The sequence below is a fragment of the Drosophila simulans genome, chromosome 2L, assembly GCF_016746395.2.
Source record: "Drosophila simulans strain w501 chromosome 2L, Prin_Dsim_3.1, whole genome shotgun sequence".
NCBI classification, from domain to species: Eukaryota; Metazoa; Arthropoda; class Insecta; order Diptera; family Drosophilidae; genus Drosophila; species Drosophila simulans.
Window position 1 is genome coordinate 11,503,072 of NC_052520.2, and position 23,541 is coordinate 11,526,612.

Genomic DNA, 23,541 nt, shown 5'->3' on the forward strand with positions numbered 1-23,541 from the left:
TTACAGACGTCCGTTGGCGAATCCCAACACTTCAAAGGCCGCAATGAATGTAATTTTAATCAAAAATTGCTCAGCCCCAAGAAATCCCAATGCAGGAAATACCGACAAGGTCCGCTAATCCTTCTTAAAGGCAAACAGTGGACTTAAGTGGAATATTTTTACGCATTTCATTTCCATATATTTATGTATTTATGCCATGTTCGAGCACAAACAGAATCGCAAACATCTAATGGCGTTCACAAATGTTTCAATAACTTTCCGGGCGCCGTGTCCGCTTAGTGCTCAACAATTTTCTCGCATAATCGACATTTGTGCTGCGCAATCACGACCCGAAACATTGACATCTACATTGAACACTGTACAGTGCACACACAGACAGGAGACAGGGGACAATTAATTTTTAATGCAAGTCGCTCGACAGATCAGCAACAGAGCCGGACACAAACAAAAACGGCATCGTCGAGAGCAAGTGGCTCTGCTAATTGCACTCATTCACACGGCAAGCGACAACAAAGGCGGCCTGAAGAGGCATCCTGCAGAAGACTGCAACAACATCGGTGGCAAGTCGAGGAGAAAACGCAATGGTGGTGATGATGGAGCAGGGGGTTGGCGGCAGCCGTCTCCTTGACGCACGGAAACGGAAGCGTTAGTTGCAAGGATATGTTGCAGTGCCGTACAATAGTTGGGGTTACAGTGGGACTGCTACGTTTTCGGGACCTGTAGTAAATGAACCAGAAACTTGAGATTCAGGGTACAGAAAAAGAGGTGTTTACTTTATCTTACCTGGTAATTAAACCGTTTCTTTGGTTTCTAGCTTGTTAATCATTATTTTTAGTCCTAATTTTACGATTTCGTGCCACTGTGCCTGCTGCGACTGTGTGCACTGCAATTACGTGCCATTGAGGCAGACCATTGTTAGCGCTCTGCAGATAGCAAATAGTCGCATTCCGAGAAGGGAGTCCCTTCAGAGTCCGGCATTTCCAGGCCACCCCGTAACGGTAGAAACTCCACTGTCATTGCCTATTTCCGGCGTAATTGTTATGCCAATTTTTAAGGGCCACCCGGTGGGTGTGCGAAATTAAATGAGAATCAAATAAAGCCGACGGAACTGAAAAGAATACATAAATGCGGTTAAATTTGCAGCGTTAAATGTTAACAGTCGATTTTCCAATGCACACAGCAGACACATAAAAATATCAACGCGTATTTGCGTGCTCCTTTCATGTCTTCAGCTATAACCCACAAAAAAAAAATATAGCTCAAAACCCTTCCCTCGGATAAGCCACATTCTGCCTTTTAGCCCATCAGCCGCTGACATTCCTCGTCATCATCATTCCGGCTTAGACTTCGGTAGACTTTGGGGGGAGTGCAAATTGACAATTTCTGTGAAATTGCACAAATACGAGCCTGTGCTCCAATTTTTTATGGCAAATTACCCAGCCGCATGTGTGGATGGCTGGGGGCATTGGGGCGTGGCTTTGGTGGGGCTTCGCTGGCAGGAAAATGTCATAAAACCGTTTCGTACGGCTGGGTTTTTTATGATTGGTTTTTAGGCGGCATTCCCGCTCGAAAATGAGGAGCAAAGAGGCACCAGAAAAGGGAAAAAATGAATAAAATATAAACTGCGTTATGTTTATGCGCCAAAAAAAAAAAAAAATGCAGGGGATGCGGAAAAACAGAAAAGCTATCAGGACGTCATCAGCCAGAGTATAATTAAACATTACGCACGGGCAATAAAAGATGAGACAAAAAGAAGAGCATTTTGCGGCATTTGAATGGGTGAGTTGAAAGGTCGAATAAAAATATATAGCATATGTATTTACGATAAGATTAGCAATGGTTCAAAATAGCCCTTTTAAAATACAAAAGAAATGGATCGCTTTATGTACGTTTTAAGTCGTAAAACTTGCACCAATTTTACTCGTTTTTCGTATTGATTGTTTTTATCAATGGCATACAAACATTATAAAATTAAGCAAATTTATTCCTTGTTGTGCTGCAAAATTTCCCCTACCAGCTGTTGTTTTCGAGTAAAGTTTTTCGTATATTAAAAAGCAATTAAGCTGCATATATGTAAGGGTACGTAAAAGTTAATAAACTGCTAACGAAAGGTAGACAAACTGCACAAATTGCCATGAAGCGGGCTTTGTTCTTAATATTTGTTGGTAATATTTTATTCACAGTAAAAAATGTTTCGTGCAGTGCTTTGATTTCAGCTTGCCACTCACCTTAGGGCCGAGATGAACTTTTCCGGGCAACAGCTGGCGTTGGCCAAGAAAGCGGCAACATTAGGCCCCATATATACAGCCATAGTATAAACATAATGATAAACATAATATGCCGCTGAGTGCCTGGAAGTATGCTTAATTCTGTGCAACTTTAGTGCCTTTAAGTTGCAGGCGGGACGCAAGTGTATGGGAAATTCCCCCAAAGTGAGCGCTGGACGCTGGGAAAGTCGGAAAACTTTCCTTCCTTCTAGCTCTCCCACATCCTCCGCCCCTTTCAATTGTGCTGCCATCCCTAAGTGCACATGCCACAAACAACCTAAGCTGCTGCTAGGCAAATGTACATCGAAATGCGAAGTGGCAGCAGGACGAAAGGACGAAAGTGCTCAAAGGAATGCCGGCGGAGGCGTTTATTTGCGTTTATAATGTGTGAGCTATTAAAATTTTAGAGGCTGTTAGTGGCGCTGTGTTCGTGCGTCTGGCGGCGCACTTGAATTAAAATTGTTTCTGGTGCAGCATAAAATGAAAATTAGTTGATTTTTTATACCCGCCGTGCGGAAGGCGCGAGGCTCTTAAAGCTTTTAGGGCAGCACCAGCTGCTGTTCAGTCCTAAAAAAAAAATCTACAGTAAAGAGAAAATAAAAATGAAAAAATCTTTTAAGTAAAAATTTTCACAACGCTTGTTTGGATTACATTCATATTCATATTTTTATTTGTGTTTGTGTCGGCAAGCGTAAAGTGGAAATTAACATAAAACAGCGGCAACACAGGGCGCATACTTAATGCCGTGCCGAATCCGGGATGCCCTCGCAAAAATGCAGGAATTAATTGCACACAAGCAGTGAGATTGTTTCTAAGATCGCTATGGCATATATAAATTATTAAATTTATGCTGCGGCATTACCAACTCTGTCCATGGACTCTTTATCTCGCCACAACACACCCATATTGCAGCCCGCTGAGCTTAACGAACCCAAAAGTCCTGGCTCTTCTATTTACTTTTATATATAAATATGTTTTGCCGTAAGCTACGGCGTTTTTTGCACCTCGCGGATTCAGCTGCAGCTTATTTTTGATGCATATTTTATTTTGCCATTGCATGCGTAATTTTATTTGCCGCCACGCCCCCCTGCGCCCACTTCACCCAACTGCGGTGTTGTTGCTGCGGCTAGTTGCGGGCTCGTAATTCGCAGCAAAGGTATAAGTTTTATGACCATTGCTGCGATTTTTGTAGCTGATGTCGCGATAGTGCTGGCAACATAGCCTTTTTAAAGCTAAATGCTGATAATATTGCAATGTGTAAGAATATTGAGTTAAAGGTAATAATTTAATACAATTCAAGTAAGTCTTGAAATTTTAAATTATGAATAACAGGGATGAAAAATTCTTTAAACTATTTAAATACTTTCATGAATGCTCTTATTGTAATTAACTTTTCAAGCAAGTACGCTGTATATAAAATGAATGCAATATATTTGTACATATATTAGAAGATTTTCGATAGCCATATATGGCATCACACTTTTTTGCCTTCGTTCTGTCTCCTTTGGCAGGTTGTAAAAAATGTATGTATTGTACAACAAAATGACGTTGTCGCCACTGAGGCTGCACCTGGGCGGATTGTTGTCGTCGTCTCGGTGCCAGAATATGCACGGCAATGTGCCAAATTAAGTGCTCTGCCTGCCAAAAAGGAGCGGCGAAAAAACACGGGGAAAAAACGGATCTCGACGGGACGAGGTCCTGTGCCAGGACGTCGCTTAAGTTGTGATGTAAATTTTAATTTCCACATGTTATGACATGTTTCGCAGCGCGCCTTTGAAGTTCCGCCACGGTTGCTCGTCTAATTCAAGGTGCGGCTTTAAGTGGCCTGTGGAATTTTAAGTATTCAAGGAGACTATGTTAAATTAGTGTTCTCAAAAACTGTAATGCAATTTCTGGGGGTTCCAGAAAAGTCAACCGAAGTCGTTTGGTGGTGTCTGGCTTGAGGTTGCCAACGGCAACAAACACAAATGCTTGGAAAATTGCCATTTTGCCGCAGCTGTTGATAAGTTTTTAATTAGGTTTAGGCTTATTAGGTGGGCTGGGCCATAAAGCTGTGCGGTTTCAGTGCTAAATATTTAAGCTGGTATGAATGAATGTAATTTAGGTTCAAATTGGATTTTTCCTTATAAAATCAACTAGATGATGTACAATTTGGAAAGTGAATTTAAATTTCAGTAGCTGTTATTATTTAATTAATGTAATTGGAAAAATGTATTAGTATCAGTAACTAATAAATGTGATTACAGTTTAAACTTTTCAGCTTATACGTTTGATTTTAACGCATACGCCCTGTTGTACTGGCGCAAACAAAAGTATCTTGTAAGCTTCGGCAAAGCCGTATTTCCCACACAAATTATTGGCACCGATAACGAGTATTATCAGAATTATCAACATTTCAAAGAGATTCCACAGCAACCCGATTGCGCAATCAATTTCTTATGAAATTTTCATTTGCTTCTGAGTGAAAGGTCAATTTGTTGTAAAGGCCTATTGATTTCCTGCGAACGAGCTAACGGAATGAAATTGAAATTATTCCCAGTGACAGCAGTTTAACTGGCGTGTCAATGTCTGGGTCTGCGTTAACATGGGACATGTGGAAAATAAAATAAATATTTATCTAGCCCGAATTATTCCGGCAGTAGCCGCAGCAGGCAGGAGTTGAACAAATCCCTCAAATTTTACAAGTCTGCTACGTTCTTGTCATCTTATTAAATCACACAAGATAGAAAAAGTTTCGGGCCAGGACAGTTGGAAGTGCTTCACAGAGGTTCAACTGCCTCTTGGTCTCGACTGTCAAATCATTTTGTGATAAGGATATAACAAATGTGCACACTCCACACACACATACAGTTGCGAGCCAGGATTTTCTATCTCTTGTCTGTGTGTCTGCTTCATAACTGACAAATGAAAATGTCAAAAAATGTTTGCTGACAAGCCAACCAAATGAGAAAGAACATTTTCCATTTATCTCCGTGCGCAAGTTGGCGAGAGGGACATTTCCGAAAATTTAATTAAAATTTCGATTCGGCTTAAACTAACCAAAAACAGCAGGAAAGCACTATTCAATTGGTCAATTAGGCAAATACCAATACAAATATTTACAGTCGACTCGGTATAGATCCAAATAATAAATTTTACAAATTTTTCCCGCAGTGTTCAGTGTGCGGACAGAAAAATGCCTTTGTTTACTATCGGTCAGAATACGGTTTTCCAATTAACAGACTGCCATTGGGTGTAAGTCAGGTCCTTGAGTAACCTCACCTTTCAGGTGTATCATTACAATCTCGGCTTCAGTTTCGGACTAAGTACCGCACATTTGAGTGAGAGCCAAAAGCAGCTGGGCCAACATTAGGCCATAGAAAGTCGCCGGCCATGATTAATGTTCGGTTATTAATAATGTCCTGTCGTCCTGTCGGTCGAAGAACAGACTTCAGGTGCCTGCCAAATCAAGTCAATTTGCTGGAATCCGAGTATCCATTACGCATTTGCATTGGCGCCAGACGGTTCGTTCTTAGTCAACTGAAATTCGAGTCTATCTGTAGTTGGATATTTGGAGTGGGTCGGTGGGGCGGCTAATGAAACTGGAATCTTTTCGGGATTTGCCTTTGTGACCGAACCGGCTCATCTTGGGTTTCCCAGAAAGATGGTCGAAATCTGGGGCTTTGTTTTTATGTTATTTTCCACGTAAACGCAATTTCTCGGTGCGCACAATAAACCTGCATTTAAGTTAATTTTCCTGTAATTTATCTGTTATTTAACTAAGGCAGCAGCCATCGTGCAATATGTTGCATGATTTATGCCCGACATTTTCAATTGTTTATGGCTCTCGTTTCCTGCTCTACTTTGGTCTGCTCTTTGTTTTTCACTTAGATTAATTTTGACAAATATTAATGTCAGCCTGCCATGCCCCAGGGTGAATTTAATGAACTGCCCTCATAAAAATATGAATAATAAGCAAATAAGTGCGGGAACAAGGTGGAAAAACACAATGATGCGTCTTAATGGGGGCAGCAAATTATTGGGATTATATCAACAAAACGACCAATCCATTTCCATCCAATTAAAGTCGAACAATTCGTACTTTCGCTGTGTCAATGCTGCGAGTGCGAGTGGGGATTTGCATTTCATTTTATCCGGCTGGGATATATATTTACATAACTGCAATATCAATTCTGGCCATAATAAGCTTGTTGAGGCACTCGATTCACTTCCGAGCCAATCGGATCCGATCCGATTCATTATGCAAGAAAACAAACACTTGAATAATTGAGAAGCCTCGTTGAAACGCGACCTGCTGCGAAAACTATTAAAAATAAATCAGCCAGCGCAGACACAAAAATGGCCAGTGAGCTTATTATCGGGAATAATTTACCTCGACTGCGCTTTATTTATGGCTCTATGTCACGCAGATAATGAGCCAAATTATTTTCAATTTATTTTGTGCGTTAATCGCACGAGGGAAAAATTAGTTTGTCTGTAATCACAGAATACATGAAATGTTTCGGGATTAGAGTAAAATGTTTGAAAGCTACATTTTTGTTAGTTTTAATCGCATTTTGCAATTTGAAAATCGACAAGTCGCAGCATTTTAATTATTTTTACTTTGACATAAATATAATAAATGGGCAATCGAAATAGGGAAATAGCTTTTTGCTAAATGAGCTGTGGAATATATTTTTGAACTCATAAATAACGTAGCCATGTATTTATATTATTAAATCTAATTTAGGCAAAATAAGATTGCCTTAATTATAATAATAATTTTTCTCAGACCCATTGACTAATCTTTCTTTTTGTGATTTTTTTGTTTAATTTTTTTGCAGCAAGCGGCGTTAAACGAGACACAAAACAAGTTCGACAAGGAGACGCGGCAAATGCATTACATTATAATTTCATTAAGGACAACAGCCTTTCTCTGCCGCCAGTGGAACAACGTAGCCGGGAGATAAAAGAGAGGTTGGAGGAGAAAGAACAGAGCTAGGGAAAGGCGTGCGGAGAAAGTCGGAAAGCCGCAAAAGGCGACAATAGCCCCCGAGCCCCATTGCCTACTTCTGAGCGCTGTCAAGCGCGAATCAAGAGCCTGGCATTTTTATGAAATTAATACAAAGGGCGCTGAAGGAGTAGAGGCTGAGCCGAGTGGAAGCGGAAGTAGCAGCCATGACAAAAGCGCCAGCGACAGGACAATGATGGGCCGCACTCCGATAGCGATTAAAGTGGAAGGAGAAGCGCTGCTTTTATGGCCCGACACTGCTCGAGTAGACGTGACAGCGTCCGATCGGCTAATAATATTTACCCGCGGAAAAAGCCCGGCTGCATAATTTGACATGCCAACGTGAGCCAGCTGGCGAAAATTGTTTACCCAAGTGCTGCACAGGCAGAGCGAAGAAAACGCAAGTACGAAACATAGAAGGATCTTTGAACAAAGGACTCAGCCCAGCCGGAGGCACTTGAGACAATGAGTGGTCTGCCAATCTGGATACCGCTCCTTGCACTTCTGGCCATCACTGCCGCCTGTCCGCCGGAGGTGTGTGTGTGCAAATGGAAGGGGGGCAAGCAGACGGTGGAGTGCGGCGGCCAGCAGCTCTCCAATCTACCGGAGGGCATGGATCCGGGCACCCAGGTCCTCAACTTTAGCGGCAATGCGCTGCAGGTGCTGCAATCGGAGCGGTTCCTACGTATGGATCTGCTCAACCTGCAGAAGATTTATCTGTCCCGGAATCAGTTGATCCGGATACACGAGAAGGCCTTCAGGGGGCTGACGAATCTGGTCGAGCTGGATCTCAGCGAGAATGCGCTGCAGAATGTGCCCAGCGAGACGTTTCAGGACTACAGCTCACTGATGCGCCTTTCGTTAAGTGGAAATCCTATCAGGGAGTTGAAGACATCAGCCTTCCGGCACCTGTCCTTCCTCACGACACTGGAGTTGTCCAACTGTCAGGTGGAACGGATCGAGAACGAGGCCTTCGTGGGCATGGACAACCTGGAGTGGCTGCGACTGGACGGCAATCGGATTGGGTTCATCCAGGGCACCCACATACTGCCCAAATCGCTGCACGGCATTAGCCTGCACAGCAATCGGTGGAACTGTGACTGCCGCCTCCTGGACATCCATTTCTGGCTGGTCAACTACAACACACCGCTGGCCGAGGAACCCAAGTGCATGGAACCGGCGAGGCTGAAGGGTCAGGTGATCAAGAGCCTGCAGCGGGAGCAGCTGGCCTGTCTGCCGGAGGTCAGTCCTCAGTCGAGTTATACGGAGGTGAGCGAAGGCAGGAACATGTCCATCACCTGCCTGGTCAGGGCCATCCCGGAGCCGAAGGTCCTTTGGCTGTTCAATGGCCAGGTGATGAGCAACGACAGCCTGATGGACAACCTGCACATGTACTACTATATCGACGAGACGATCGGAGTAAGTGGCGCCGAGGAGAAACGCAGCGAGATCTTCATCTACAACGTTGGTGCCGAGGACAATGGTACCTTCTCCTGCGTGGGCCAGAACATAGCTGGCACCACCTTCAGTAACTACACCCTGAGAGTCATAATCAAGGAGCCGCCGGTGGTGAATGAGGTCTCCTTCCCCAGGGACTACATGAACTATATTGTGGCCAGCAGTGCCGGAGGCGGCATTATCTTCGTGGTACTCCTATGCACCATTGTGGTCAAGTGTAAGAAGACCTCGGAGCCGGCCAAGCAGCGCAAGAAGTGCGATCAGGTGACGAGTATTGCCGGTGGCACTGACTCCTCGACGGGGAGCACACAGGATACGGGCATGGGCATGATGAAGTGCGCCTCGATACTGAATGATGGCGGGGATAGTCTGAACGGAAACGCAGGACTCCTACTGGGCGATACCCTGACACCCACCAAGGCGGCGAATGGAGCAGCTGGCGGAGGCATTATTCTGGGCAATCAGATGAAGCAGAACTTACTCCTCTATGCCACTCCGAATTCCGCCCAGCAGCAGCTACAACTGAATGTCAATCTGATGGGCACTGGACCGGGATCACCGCCGTTGCTCCTGAGCAATGGCCACGGCTTGGCGGCAGCTTACTGCTCTCCACCCGCCTCGCTGCGAAACTACCAGGAGAAGAATCCGGACTTGGTCAACGATGCGGAGAGTGTCAAGCACAAGCTCAAGACGGCGGTGAGTCTGGACGGAGCCGGGGAGTACGAGACGCAGAGCGACTGCGGTCAGTACGAGGGCTGCTATCAGCTGGCGGCCGCTCCACATCCGCATCAGGGACACCAGCACCCACATCCGGGACATCCGCTAATGGGACGCTTTGCCCAGGCGATGACCACCTTGCCGCGCGGCATGCAACTGAAGCCGGCACCCCATCAAGTTGATGTCCACCTGAATCCGGTGTGCTTCCTGGGCCAAGATGGATCCTTCGCATACGACTACAGCAGTGCCCATATGGTGCAGCAGCCACCGCAGCAACAGCAGCAGCAGCAACAGGTGCAGCCTGCCAACAACTTCTATCGCACGTTGCCACACAACAGGTTGCACAAACAGCAGCAATTTCAGGCGGCTGCGGCGGCTGGCGGAAATGTCGGTGTGGGTGGCAATCCCACACTGCGCTACAGCCTCGAGGCCGAGTTCATCCAGAGGGGTCCGACGGTGAGCTACGAGAAGTACCAGCTGCCCAATGTGCGCTTCACAGCGGAGGGTTATCCTCAGCAGCAGCAGCAGCAACAGCAGCAACTTCAGCAGCAGCAACAGTTGCAGCTGCAGCAGCAGCATCAGTTCCCCTCACCGCCAGAGGGCTACAAAAGCGATTTGGCGGTGATGCCGGCGCCGTTTCAGCAGTGGCCCAGCTGTTTGCCCGGCTACCGATTCGCCCAGTCACCCACCAGCCTGCCAGCGGTTGCAACTCCACCACCAGCCGCAGTGGTGGCAACACCACCACCGCCCACATCAGCAGTAAGCACACAATCCACGGCCACATCCACCATTCCGGAGCTGGATGAAAGCGAGGCGAGTTCGCCGCGCCTCGAGGAAGCCGCCGGGTCTGCAGCGCCACCTGCCGGTGAGGAGGAGAGTTCGGACACCGCGAAACTCAAACAGCTTAATGGCCCCTTAGCCGACAGTCCCGACGAGGGATACGTGGGCGATGGCCAGGAAACCAGCGACATTTGACCCGGCCAGCAGCCAACTGCCAGGGATGAAGCGGCCTTAGACGATTCAGTGGCTCTGTAAATGGCCAGGCTGATCACCAAAACCACTCATAGCCTAAGTTCACCCTTCACTTGTTTCCGTCCCGCTGATTTTTTACTTCACTTACATTTTCCCTTTTCTGTTTGCTGGCTCGCCCCAAAAAAAAGGAAGCAAAACAAACAAAGGCAGACCCAAGTTTAACCTAATAATTGGCTGAAAGAGAGAGCTCCGAATGCGAGTCCGAAAAGTAGAAGGGCCAGAAAACCAAATAATAGAGGGAGAGCAGGAACCGGACCTCTTCAGCAAGCCGATGTTCAAATGCCCAGTGTAAAAGGATCAAGTTTCAGTTAGTTAATGGGAATGAAGGAAAAGTTCACGTCAGGTGTGGGAAGTTTTACCTGAACAATATATTTTTTGTAAATTGCTTCCGATTGAAAGTTGAGTTTAAATCATGAAGTGTTATGGATAATCAATCAATTTAAGAGGTCATATTTTGATATTCAAACCATTTCAATTTGTGACTTTAGTTACAGTTGCATGAAGTCATGCCAGGACTCCCAAAATATCATGACTTTTCCGCAGGACTCTTTGCGTTCAGAGTATTTGTCAGAACAATAGGCGGACCTAACCTAATAAAGCCGAAAAACAAAGACGCCGCTAAACAAAAGCCTCTTGTCGTTGTTTGTTTCTGTTTGCTGCGTGCTTCGAGTGGCAAGCTGGCAGCGTTTTATTTCCGCTGATGTAATTGAAAAACTTTTTCATTTAATATAAAGTTTTCAGCAGCTTCCCCGCAGCACAATGGCAAGAAAGCGAGGAAAGAAAAAGCGAGGGGACGCAAAGAAATCCCGGGCCTACAAGACTACTAGACATGTGGGGGGATTCCTATGTGGGCTATGTGTGCCGATTGAGTTGTTGTATTCTCGCAGGCGTTGTTAGTTGACAATCGACGAGGAAGTCCCATCCACCCCTTTCTGTGCATCCACTTCACGAGGTTCCGAGTCGGTGGCTCACTTCAGAGCCAAGTGGCATGTGTTTTCGCCATGGCGACACCTGCTCTCCGTGGCACAAAGGACTCCAGCTCGAGGACCCGGCTGTTGAACTGTTGAGCCTTTCAAGGGAAAGGACTAAGTCGAGAATTCCGGCCGAAAATCGCGAGTGGCATCAAGGGCTTACCCCGTGTAGTGTGCTCTAGTTTATGAAATTTTAATTCGGGCCACATCCGCTCCAGAGTTGCATTTAAATAATTTATCGCATTTATTTTCCATAGAACTTTCTTCGAGTCTGAAACAAACCTTCGACCTTCGTCCTACACCCCACACTCCACACTCACTTTAGAATTTGATTTTCCCGCCTTAAGTTTGTTGTATTGCATCAAACAGACATGAACACGAGTGTTTCCGGGTATCGTTAAAGTAGATATCGTAAATTAGATCGGCTAACATTGTAAGAACTAACTAAATTTAGGATAACCCCGTTTGAGACTTGTATGTAAATGTAGCCATAGAAATCGTTTAAGCAGAGCCCTAGCTTTCCCTTTTAACGTAAAAGTTATGTAAAGTGTTCAAGACTTTTCCACTGTAACATAAATTGAAGAAAAATGGAGAAAAGCGGAAATGCTTGCAAAAGTATTTTGAAGAGACAAAAAAAAAAAAACAAAAACAATTAGCAATAGCTAAATGCATATGAGGGAGTGAGGGCAGAAGCAATCATTTAAGCACAATATGGAATATTGTAAATTGCATAAATAAATCATTAGACGTAAGAACAAGGCAAACACACTCGTACTCGGAATGATTTGTGTATGTAGCGAATGACTAAATTTTATTTTCACCAAGTGAGTTAGTTGGCAAATGCACCAAAAGGAATATAGAAGCAGAAACTAAATTAAAAAACCGAAAATACAACAAAAACACATTTTAGCCTAGCAAACTGTTTAAATCTCAACCCAAACACAGACACACTCAAGGTACATATATTAAACAAAAGAATTGCCAGCTGGCAGAATAATTTTAAATATTATATGGCATACACTACAATATAAAGAGAATGTTTAGCATAAGTTAATGGTTAGGCAAAGCAGAACATACACGCATAAACCTAATAAAAGGGCCATAAAAGGTAACAGAGAGATAAATTCAGAAGGACAATGGGAAGACACAATCTAGTTATAAATTAATTCTCTAAGGTAAATTAAAATCGAAATGCATAAAGATAATAAGAGAAGCAAAGTGTATAAAAGGATAAGAGAGAAATTAAACCGAATAAAACGCATTAAACTGAAGAATTTAATAAAAACTAAATTATGTCGCTTTTTATTTTTGCCCAATGGACGCACTGCCAACAAAGGGGACGCAAACAATTTCAGCGATTGAATATTAAATAGATGGAGATGGATCCTTTTCCCCTTTTTTCCACCAGGATAATGCCGGACTAACGAAGAATGGAGAGGGAAATGCAAATGCGCCGCTAAGTAGGCAACGCAAAAACGTCCATTTGAAAATGGAGGCAATGCTTAGCTAGATGTGTTGGAATATAGAAAAGAAATTAAATCAGAGATGAACGATGTGCCGGATGGAAAATGCACACAAATAGCTTTTTGTTGATTAAAATTTTAAGCCTTTAAATGCAGAATTGAAATAATTTGGCAAGATTATGTAATTGGATAAAAAATCGATTGAATTATTGACAAAGTCGAAAATGGAAGCATATCAAATATTAATATTTAAAAGAGGAAGATGGATTTTCTCATTGGTTTCCACACAAAGTGCTTACATATTCAAAGCCATAGTGACAGAAAATGAATTATGTCCTAATTAAAAATGCTAAGGGCATAAATAAAGTTAAACAATGTTAAATATTCATAGATTATTAAATTCAGTGAGAGAGGGGAAATGTTATTATCGTAAGTCGCAACATCCCAAAGACTTGCAATCGCTTTTGGCATATGTAATGACGGCCCTGCTGCCGCAAAATTTCCACAGCAACAAAACCTATTGCAGCACAAGGTTATGTGCAGGCCTCAAGATGCGCACATCACGCATACGCAGTGTCTGCCCAAAAGTAAGCACGTCAAGGCGCGTGCAAGGTCATAGCCCAACTCAAAGCAAAGCCAGCAGCACACAGGGCCCGGTCTGAAAGCCCGGACGGAGGATAAAACCCGGACCCGGGCACTGACGCATTATACGTTTCAGTGCGCAATAATGTCATTAAAAGGCGCAAACGGAGAACGCAGGCTGCGAGCGCCAAAAGGGAAGCACAACTGGGTCACTTAATGCAGCCAGCCAGTTGTTACCTCGACCTGACATTTATGAGCAGCTGTAGATGGCTGTAGCTGGCTGCCCCTGAGCGAAAGACAATTTTCAGTGTGGAGCAATTAAGAGCAGGGTTTAAACCAGCTCCACACCAACGGCAGCCGCTCCACACGAGTGTCGAAATTTATTGGCAAAAGCCCTAAGCCAGCACACCCGAAAGGCGTCTAAAGCCAGCAAAAATATGGCCACAGAAGTGGTCGGGGTTGCGAAGAACTTGGGGCTTCCTCTCAAGCATCAGCCACATAGTTGACAGCGCCAAAGAGCCCGGAAAACCAAAGCCAAGCTGGAATTGCGGCAATGGCAACGGCAACGGCATCAAAATCAAAATCAAAGAAGACGAGCATCCGACTCCGACCAAAAAACCAAAGTCAGAGGCGCGCATAATTAATGTAGGCATAAAAACAAGTGACTTGTAAATATTACCAAGGCGATGCACAGTATCCGTACGCAGCAGAACCCACATCCATGTCTCCTCCCGGATGCCGAGTATCTTTGGGATGCGAGTGTGGGTGGGCATGTGCCTTCGGTGCGGCTACTTACAATGTGGCAAGTACGAGAAAGGACCGCGTTGTTGAGGTCTCATGTACGGTGGGGCAGAGTAAGTTGTGAAATTGCCAATTGGGTAATAACTTTGTTTAAATGAAATCAGTTATTCTTTGCCCTATTATTGAAAGGCCCACTATTACTTATTTTTCATCACGTTATTTTGGGACCATTTGCATTTTATTTATGTAAATATTGAAAAGAAATTATCACGTATGAAACTTAGGGATTATTGTTACTACTTTTCACTACAAAGATATTTTCCAGCCCACAGTGCACGATCTAAGTTTCACTTTTGTGGAATGGCGGCCGAGTGGGCAAGACACAGAGCCACTTAAAAGCGCACACAAAGCCAGCCCTCAGCACGCAAGTGTGTGTGCGTGTGGGTATCCTGGTTGTTTATGTGTGCGAGAGATGGCCGTTGCGCCCACCATCCGCCCATTTCCCCATCGTCCTTTCGACGACTTGCCTGCGTTTATATGGTCTAGTGATTGTGACATTGTAGCTACAATTACAAGCGGAAGTGACGCACATCAACGCACGAATATGGAGGCGTCTATCTTTGCTTTATGTATGGCTAATGCCCCACTAAAGCTGCGCACAAATTGGGCTTATCGTATGGTTATTCCAATTCTATTTTATGCCCCCAACTCGACCCCTCGGCCCCACAAACATTGTGTGAAAAATGTTGACTCAAAGTTTGTGGCATTAGGGCGGAACATCCGGCTGTGAGCGGTAGTTTGATATCTAAACAAGTTGGCTAGTTTGTCTTATAAAGTTATTAACCAAAATTAATGTTTGTTATAAAATTTGCGATGTGGTTCGGAAGTGCTTGTGCATAAAATAAACGATTTGGGCAGTCGATCCATGTATGTAAGTATCCTTGAGAGTGTGGTTTCCAGCCACAAGAGAGGCAATCAGAGTCATGCATAAGTAAAGCATTTCAAAATGGCAGGTGATTCATGGAGAACTTTGTTGGTCATTAGGTTGAAAGAGATTAGGTGTGGAGCTGGCTTAATATGCCAATTAAATATTGATGTCTGCCTTATATAATATTAAGACTCTGAATTAAGACAAGCAGTTCCCAGAACTTTTGCCATAAGTTCTCCAGTATTTTAAGGCACGTTCCCTTAGATTCAGAAAACTTAGCCAATTTCAAGCCCAGGCCCAAAATGACCCTATGCAAACTTGGTTCATTTATCTGGCTCGCTTCGAGCTGTACCTTAAATATGTCCATTTCCATTCTTTTGTCATATGTAGGCTCCTCGCAGAATCGGAATTAAATATTCACATTCACGCATGCATGCACATTAATTTGCATCACTAATATTGTCGTGCCAACGGAAAATATTGAAAAACTTTGAGTGTCCCCGGGCAAGTGGTCTCTCAAAATAACTGTCAAACTGAAAAACTCCACTGACTAACAATGGACAGGACCGAAACGTGCTGGAATAGAAATCGAGCAGCTGCGAATACGTCTCCAAATTAATTCAAACTCATAAAATATTGACTACAAACTGACTTTGGCCTGCCAGCTGGCCCAAAAGATGATGTGGGATGGCCATTCATCTTGGGAAACCTTCCACGTATTTCCATGGCCGGCTCCTTTTGGTATTTGTCTAGTTGTCAATTTTTAATGTGGCTGCTTGACAAATCAATTTTGCGAGACTGCAACAGATGAAACGAACAAAGGACTTCTTGCGAAACTTTCTATTTGCCAGATCCGGCACACAAAGAGCAATGTCAACGTCTTTAGGATAATTTGATTCGGATCTCTTGGCCATCTCACTATTTTGCCAAATTGATGGAATTTTAAATTTGTTTTGCCAGGCAACGTCCATTGACTGGCAATTAGAATAATTTGGCCAGCTGTTGCTACAACTCAGCTCCTCCTCCTCTTCGGATGCTGCTCGTTGGCCATTCTGCTGGTGATTACACCAGGATATTTGCCAAAATATTTAATGGTCACACTTTGGACTGTGAACTCGAGAAGTAAATAGGATGGGATGGCTAAGAGGATTGATTATATGGATACGAATGCTTAGTACCTTAAGTAAAAGCCCCGATATTAAAACTATAGTTCAGATTGCGTTATCAAATGTTCAAATTATGCATATTTTAGATGTAGTAAGGTAGTAAGTAAATAGTAAAGTATCAACGGGTTCATTTTGTTTAGGGATCCATATTAGTTCAATAAACAAAACTCCCTCAATGCATATTTTAAAGCGAATGTAAAGCTTAACACTTCCTTCCGAATCAAGCAATCTCTCATGCTTATCATTGCCAAAATAACTACCCAATATTTTCTCTTCGCACACACAAATCCAGCCCAACGCCCTCAAACCCTTTGGCAAAGATATTCTGAACATTCTCTAAACACAAATCACCAAATAACCAAACAGGTTTCCTGGTCAAAGCCTTTCGCACACACACGCTCACCATTTCTTCATGCGTATTAAGTGTAATTAACTTGGCCAGAACTTTGGCTGGATCTAAGATGGCCCTAAGGCCTGGCCTAAGCTTTGTTTGTTTATATCCATCCTTTGTTGTATAATTTAAATGGATTTTGTGGCTATTTTAAAGATAACTATTGCAGCAGTATCTCGGCCATAATAAGTCCAAGCTGGCCATGTGGTTGCCTGGCTTCCGTTCTTTTTTCGGACTTGGAAGGGGATTGAGGATTGTAATTTATACAACTTCCGGCTGACCCGGTTCTTAAGGCAAAGCGCTAAAACGATTTACGGACTTAAATGGTTTTCGGACGGCCGAATGAATTTAAGCCATGATACAAGAATTACTTTCTGCCTGCAATTGAATCTTAATCGCTCTCAGTGGCAAACAAAAATATTGAATTTTTAGGTAAGAGCATGCGTTTCAAATTCACTTCTAGATGATCTTACAACTGTGCCACCTATTGGCCCACATTGACAATTCGAAAAAGCTCAACACTTTGCCGCTGCGAAAAATCAATTTATATGTTAATTTGTAAGCAAAATCCACAACGACAGGGAAAAGTGTGTTAAAGCTTTTGGCCCAGCCCCCTACTTCCAGTACCAACTTTCCCCTTTCCCCATTGGCAAACAAAAATATTCACTCACGCAACTCCAAAAAGAGGAGGAAAAAACAAAAAAAAATCGAAAAGTTCCACAAAGTGTTGTAGGTGCCAAAACTGACATTTGCCAAGCCAATATGTGTGTGTGTGTATGTTGGTGTTGCTGTGTGGGTGGAATGGGCGGAAAAAGTGGGCGGACAGCACGAGACACAAGTTTTAGCAGGCAGCTGTAACCCATCAGTTGGTGGAACAACATGACAGCCCTGAAAGGCATCACTTTGGGCCAGGATGCACACACCAAGGACAATACAAGACAAGGGAATAACGCATATGAAAGATCTAAATTTTTAAACATTTTTAAAACACTTAATGCTACGCGTTTAATTTCGTATGTAAAAATTTTATTAATGGCAAAGATAGAAAACGAATTTTCTGATTTAAATAGACATGTGTAACATGTATAAACTTTGTTTTAAAAAAAATTGAATATCTAACACATACAATTTTGACTTCGCAAAATCCAAACATTCTTTCTGTACCATATTTTTTTTTTTTAGTTGTTTTAGTACTGCAACCAATATAAAATATGGCGCAAGATCAACAGAAAAAACTCGGACAAGTGAAACTGAAAAAAGAATGCCAAAAATATGTTCAACTTTAAAGCATTTTATTAAGCGTTTTCCTTCACGAGAACGCAAAAAGGTCGCTCATAAATCTCGGCAGGGGAAATACCTACGATTTTTGTATTGTCTTCTAACTTTTGGCTTTTGAATCGGACGGCATCCGTTTAAGCCATGTCGAGTTATCCTTAGTCCGGGTAAACAACTCGGGCCATTCTCATCAGCCACGCCCAGCCCTTTCCGCCCCCTCCGCCCTCATTCTAACCCAGCGCATTCGCACAAAGTTCAAGATTTAGATGCGTTAAGCGTTATTTATGGCCGCAAATAAATAAAGCTTAAACCATACGCAATGCCTCATTGTGGCGTTGAAAGTTTTCGACGTTCATACCAATTTGGGTGTGTGTGTGTGGGTGGGTGTTCGTGTGCATGTGAGTGTGTGGAAAGGATACGTAGGGCTGTGGGAACCCTGTCTAATTAGGAAATGTTCGCAGGCGACATCGCATCCGGAATAATAAATTCGCATTCAAATGGTCAGATAAGTATGGAAATGTCTATGCTTGACTCTTCTTGAATATCAAATCAATTTAATGAGCAACATTAATAATGCTTACAAAAATGCAAATTTAAGGGTATTTTACATGTGTAAGCAAGTATGATCTCATCATAATATTTATAATAAATGTCTGTTATTAATAATTAATTATAACCCATTATAATAAGCGAATTAAATCACTATATTCATTTTATTGACAAACTCACATTATTGACAAGACAACAGCAAAGTAAATAAAAATATTAATTGGCTAGCTGAATTAACCTGTTCACAAATTGCCATCGCCAGCTCGTGCATTGTGAAGTAACAAATATAGAAAAAAACGGGCAAAATCTTTTGAACTGGCGCATTTTGAAAGCACAAAAACCGCACTGTTGTTTGAACTAATTAATTTTGAAAATTTAAATGCGCGCCAAGCTAATTACACAAACTCTACTGAACACAAAAACAAACAAAGCGATCGGCTGGCTGGTACTACGTACATGACAAAAAAGTAGTCATCACAATTACGAGGTCGAGGATGAGCAGTCAATGAAGGCGGCACAAAATTGTTAATTAAATTTTCCCAATATAAACAGCGCCCCGCGTTGGGCGCCAAATAAAATCAACTGCCACTGGACCGTATTAAATAAAGAGCCGAATTCCAAATCTGTTCGCATAGGGGTCCCCAAAAATCTGACCAGGCCACAGAGGCAATCTGTTAAATTTACCTTCCAACAAATCCCGTGTTTGCCGCGTTTGTCCACCGTTGTTGTGTATGTGTGTGTGCTTTATTCTGTGAGTGCTGAAATAGCGCAGTTTGACGAAATTACCATGAATAAATTTTAGTCATTCCCACGCGAACCCAGCCATTTCTGATGTCCCATCGTCATTGGCAAATTTGCCAAAAATACGTGTGTGTGCGTGGCAAATATTATTGAGTTTTTGCCGAAGTCGCATGAGGTCGGTCCATACATTTTGCAACATTTCGCGACTGCGCGGAAATTGCAATTAGAGCCCGCGCTGCGCATAAATAACTCGCAAATTGTTATGTGTGGGTATCGAGGCTGAAAAATACCTAAACACAACCATCACGAATGGGGCAATACCGATTAAAATTGAAAGAGATATATTTTTGTCTAGAGAAAACCTTAGCCTTACTATTACATCTTGGACAATCGAATATTACTACCTTAAATTCATTTAGTTAATTTTTATATCATTTAATATATCATTTGTAATGTATAATACATGAATTAACTTTTTTAATTTTATAAACAAGCTAAAAATGTGTATAACAATAAGTAAATATAGGCCAGAGATAAATTTTATACCCAAAAATATCCAATACACAGTGATTAATAGCAAATTGATAAAACCTAATCCCAATTCCCTTGATCTTCTCTCCCCTTTCCCACAATGATTTTTTTATTAACCATATACTTTTCGTTGGCTTTTGTATCTAGCACTGCCCAGTTCCCATCCATTCAGCCATTTCCGATAGAGGGAGTGCGGATTTGGCCAGTTGGCCTGGTCGTCGGTGAGGCACATAAATTATACAAACAAACTGAACGCAAAAGGCAAACAAAATTGTTACGGGCCATGGGAACGGCATAAGAATCGAAATAGGGTTTTCAGGGATATTGCAGGAGCCAGGGAAAAAGTGCCATGGAAATGGGTTTGAGAATGGCATCAGAAGTGGAAGCGGCAGCGCCATCAGCAGCGTAAAATGAAAATCCAAGCGGCCCTTGTCAGCATGATTAATGATGACGTCCATAAAGGCTGCCCCGCTGGCCAACGGCCAAGAGAATAGGGATACGGAATCCCTGAATCGGGAATCGCTTCCTTTCCGGGCTCGAGGCTCCTGCAGAGTGTCCGTGCTAATCCACATCATGACTGCAAATAATAGAACTTAATCTATTTTCAATATGGCAGCAGCAGCGGCAGCGGCAGCGCAACACAAATTAAGAACTCATCAATTTTTAATGCCCGTCTCCGAGGGAGATGGAGATTGGAGATGGGAAAAAGTTTCGCCCACGACGGGCTCCACTTGAAAAATACCCCCCAGGGAATTGCTCGGAAGTCTTCGTCCGTCCAACTTCGTTTGCTCCTTCCAGTGAATTGAGGAGCGGGATAGCGGGAAAGTGGGTGTGTGCAGCCTGTCTTGACCAACAAGGGGGCTTAAGGTTATATTTTAACAAACAACATAAAAGTTTCACACTTTCCCTTGTTATTCCCGATGTCCTTGCGGGTGTTGACGTTGTTAGACTTTAAAAACTTGAATTAAATCTGCTAAAGTGTTTGTCAGGCATCAAGGAATTTTAAGCAAACACACACAGCTCAATTGAATCAGAAATTGCTAGAATATGCCAGCAAGTCTTTTGTGCAAATTGCACACTTTTTAATAAAAGTCTCAATAACCATATTTGTTTTACTAAATCAAATGCGTAAACTTATTGCGAACGTGTATAAAGAACAAAATCACATATTTACTTATTTTCAGCGTCTCTGAATCTTTCAAATTCCGTTGCCTATTAAAGGCCAACATTTTGGATGGTTCTGTCGCATTCCTGTACTTCAGCTTATTCCCCGATGGGAGGTCTAATTAGCATTCGTCGACTCAACACTTCAAACAAATCCGATCCGCTGCCGGCTAAGCGATGTTAAAGTCACAAACTGCAAACAGTTGTCGTCACAATTTGTCGGACGGTAATTGAAGAGCCTGGGCACAGGAACAGGAGCAGGAAACTGAAACTGAAACACGCAAACAGAGGGTCCAAAATTCAGCGAGTTGCTGATCAACCGCCAACAGCAAACAGTCGCAAACGCAGCAAGGACTCCAATCCCGGTGGCCCGAAATGACAGGCCCAGACTCAATCTGCTCCCGCGGATGCTCGCAACATGCTAGATACAGTTACGGATAGAGGCACAGATACAGCTACAGATACAGATACAGCCGCCGACACAGGACCAACATACTGCTAAACTAATTAACTAAGCGCAGCTGTGGCCACGTCACCTTCAGAGCCGCTGTCGTCGACCACATCGCGTCTGTTACCCGGGGTCAGGATTTTTTCCGCCTCCCTGCTGCACAAGTGCGTGCTGCAGCCCTGCGAGGGCAGGTAGTAGAGTAGTGCCTCCTGGCCACATAGTACTCCTAACTAGGCGTTGATTTAAGCCTGTAAGAATATAGATTTAGGACTTAATTTTTTAATGGTTTGAAATTGTGGTGTAATTACGATGAATTCTTTTTATTATCCAACCCAAGAAAACCCCGATAACGCTTACTAGTTCCCAGCCACCCCAGTGGCTCCCCTCGCATCGACTTCCGCTGGTGTTTTTGTGAGGCGGACATTAGGCCCGATCCTGTTGTGGCAGTTGGTTTTGGGCGACGGCAGTTTTCAGTTGGCAACTCTGCACTCACTTGTTTGGCAATTAATTTGCCGGCGTCTGTTATTTCTTTTCGCCGGCATGAGTGTTTGCAATCTAAACACGGTTATTCGCTAATTAGCAAAAAACAAGCACACAGATACAATTCCGTGGAGTGGGCGGAATCGCAGCATTTCCCTGCGGTTCTGTGTTTGTTTTCGGAGGTGCTTGGCCTCGTTGCCATTTATTGGCGCATCCCCAACTGCCGGACTCCTTTTTTTTCGCACTCTCGCATAAAATTAGGTCGCCGTGTAATTAGCTGCTGTTGCTTTAATTTTAGCACTTCACGGTGTGTTTTGCTGGGTTTTTTTTTTATATTTGTTTTAAATGGCGTCGCGAAATGCGCTGCAAATGCAGGGAAGGCGGCTTCAAGAGGCGGTCGTATAAAATTCCAAATTAAGTATGAAAAGGCTAGCTAATACGATGACTTAATTAGTGTTAGTGTACGCTTCACAGACCATTTCTCTGACATTTTTATAAAATGCTTGTAAAGTCAAAAGCAGTTTTAATATATTTCAACGATTCTTCGTTGGTTTTGATTAAATTACGCATACGCCGCATGGTACGAGCGCTTACAAATGAATATTTAAAGCACTTGAAACTGCTTCGGCAGGTACTGAACAAAACCTATTAGAATAGTTGCCAGTGGCTTCTAGTCGTTTATTAAAATGCCAGAAATAATTTCTATTCGAAATTTCCCTAGACTTTTCGGTAGTTGTCGTTTCAGTTTTCAGCCAAGGTGTGGCCTTAGATCGAAAGAGAATTTTCCTCCGCACACACGGATAATAAATATTTGCTTTGGTATTTTGATATGAAGTTTCATGCAGTCGGGGATTCGAGGGTTTTGCAAAGTCAGCACACAAACATTGGAGGAGTTTGAGGCAAGATATCTGAACAAAGCACATAGTTCATGAGTTAAAGCCCGGCTATGCCAGGAAAGCTGGATGTTTTTCGCTTTGCCGGGGAAAATGCCAGAAATGCTTCAACTCTTGCCGGGTAAAAAGAACTATATCAATTTGGCATGTATAATTTATGCATATACAATTTATGCTGCCATTTTTAGCAACATTTCAAACTCGTTGCTTGCTTTTCAATTTGCTTGAATTGACTTTATCGCACATGGCCATAAATCGCTGGGAGCAAAACGAACGTGGAAATCAATTTAATTATGTGCTGCCTGCCGAGAAGAGACCCTAAACTTAATGTATTCTTTATGGCGGCGAAATCTATTGAACTGCACTTTGAATATCTCGAGCGGCGGGTAAAACTTTCCATCCGTCGAGAGTCAATATCATGAATAACGATGTAATAAAATACGTGATATGAATTCAAAATTCAGTCGGCACACATGATGATGAACTGCTTTGGTCTGTTGCTCTGTTTCCTGCCGAGGATAAGCCTGATCCAGCACATAATTCTTGAGTATTTTCTGTGAATTAGCTGGCATACTCCAGCCATAAACAGGCTCGCATCCTGCTCTTCCTCTCGCCAACTCAATGGTTATTTGCCAGGTCCTGTTCCTGAGTCCCCACGAGCAGGAGCGGCAGGATATTCCAGCAATTTTGCAAGCACTAACGCAGCGCAGAAATATGATGAGATAATGCCAGAAAATAATAGCTGTGACTACTC

General features: G+C 43.1%; 2 protein-coding genes across 2 annotated transcripts in view; one reads left to right on the plus strand and one right to left on the minus strand.

Moving 5' to 3' along the window:
- Window positions 1-12,725, plus strand: part of LOC27206553 — a 43,967-nt gene extending 31,242 nt beyond the window's left edge. Inside the window, exon 4 of the mRNA XM_016180009.3 lies at window positions 7,091-12,725. Within this exon, the coding sequence (XP_016024670.1) occupies window positions 7,723-10,407 (2,685 nt within the window). The 5' untranslated portion in view covers window positions 7,091-7,722 and the 3' untranslated portion in view covers window positions 10,408-12,725. The remainder of the gene's footprint in view (window positions 1-7,090) is intronic.
- On the minus strand, window positions 972-2,784 carry LOC123327055. Its single transcript, XM_044922377.1, has 2 exons — window positions 2,229-2,784; window positions 972-1,108 (listed from the first exon to the last, which is right to left on the minus strand). Exons 1-2 carry the CDS (start codon window positions 2,516-2,518, stop codon window positions 1,090-1,092), a joined length of 309 nt encoding a protein of 102 aa, XP_044778312.1. The 5' UTR covers window positions 2,519-2,784; the 3' UTR covers window positions 972-1,089.
- Window positions 12,726-23,541: the final 10,816 nt, after the last annotated feature.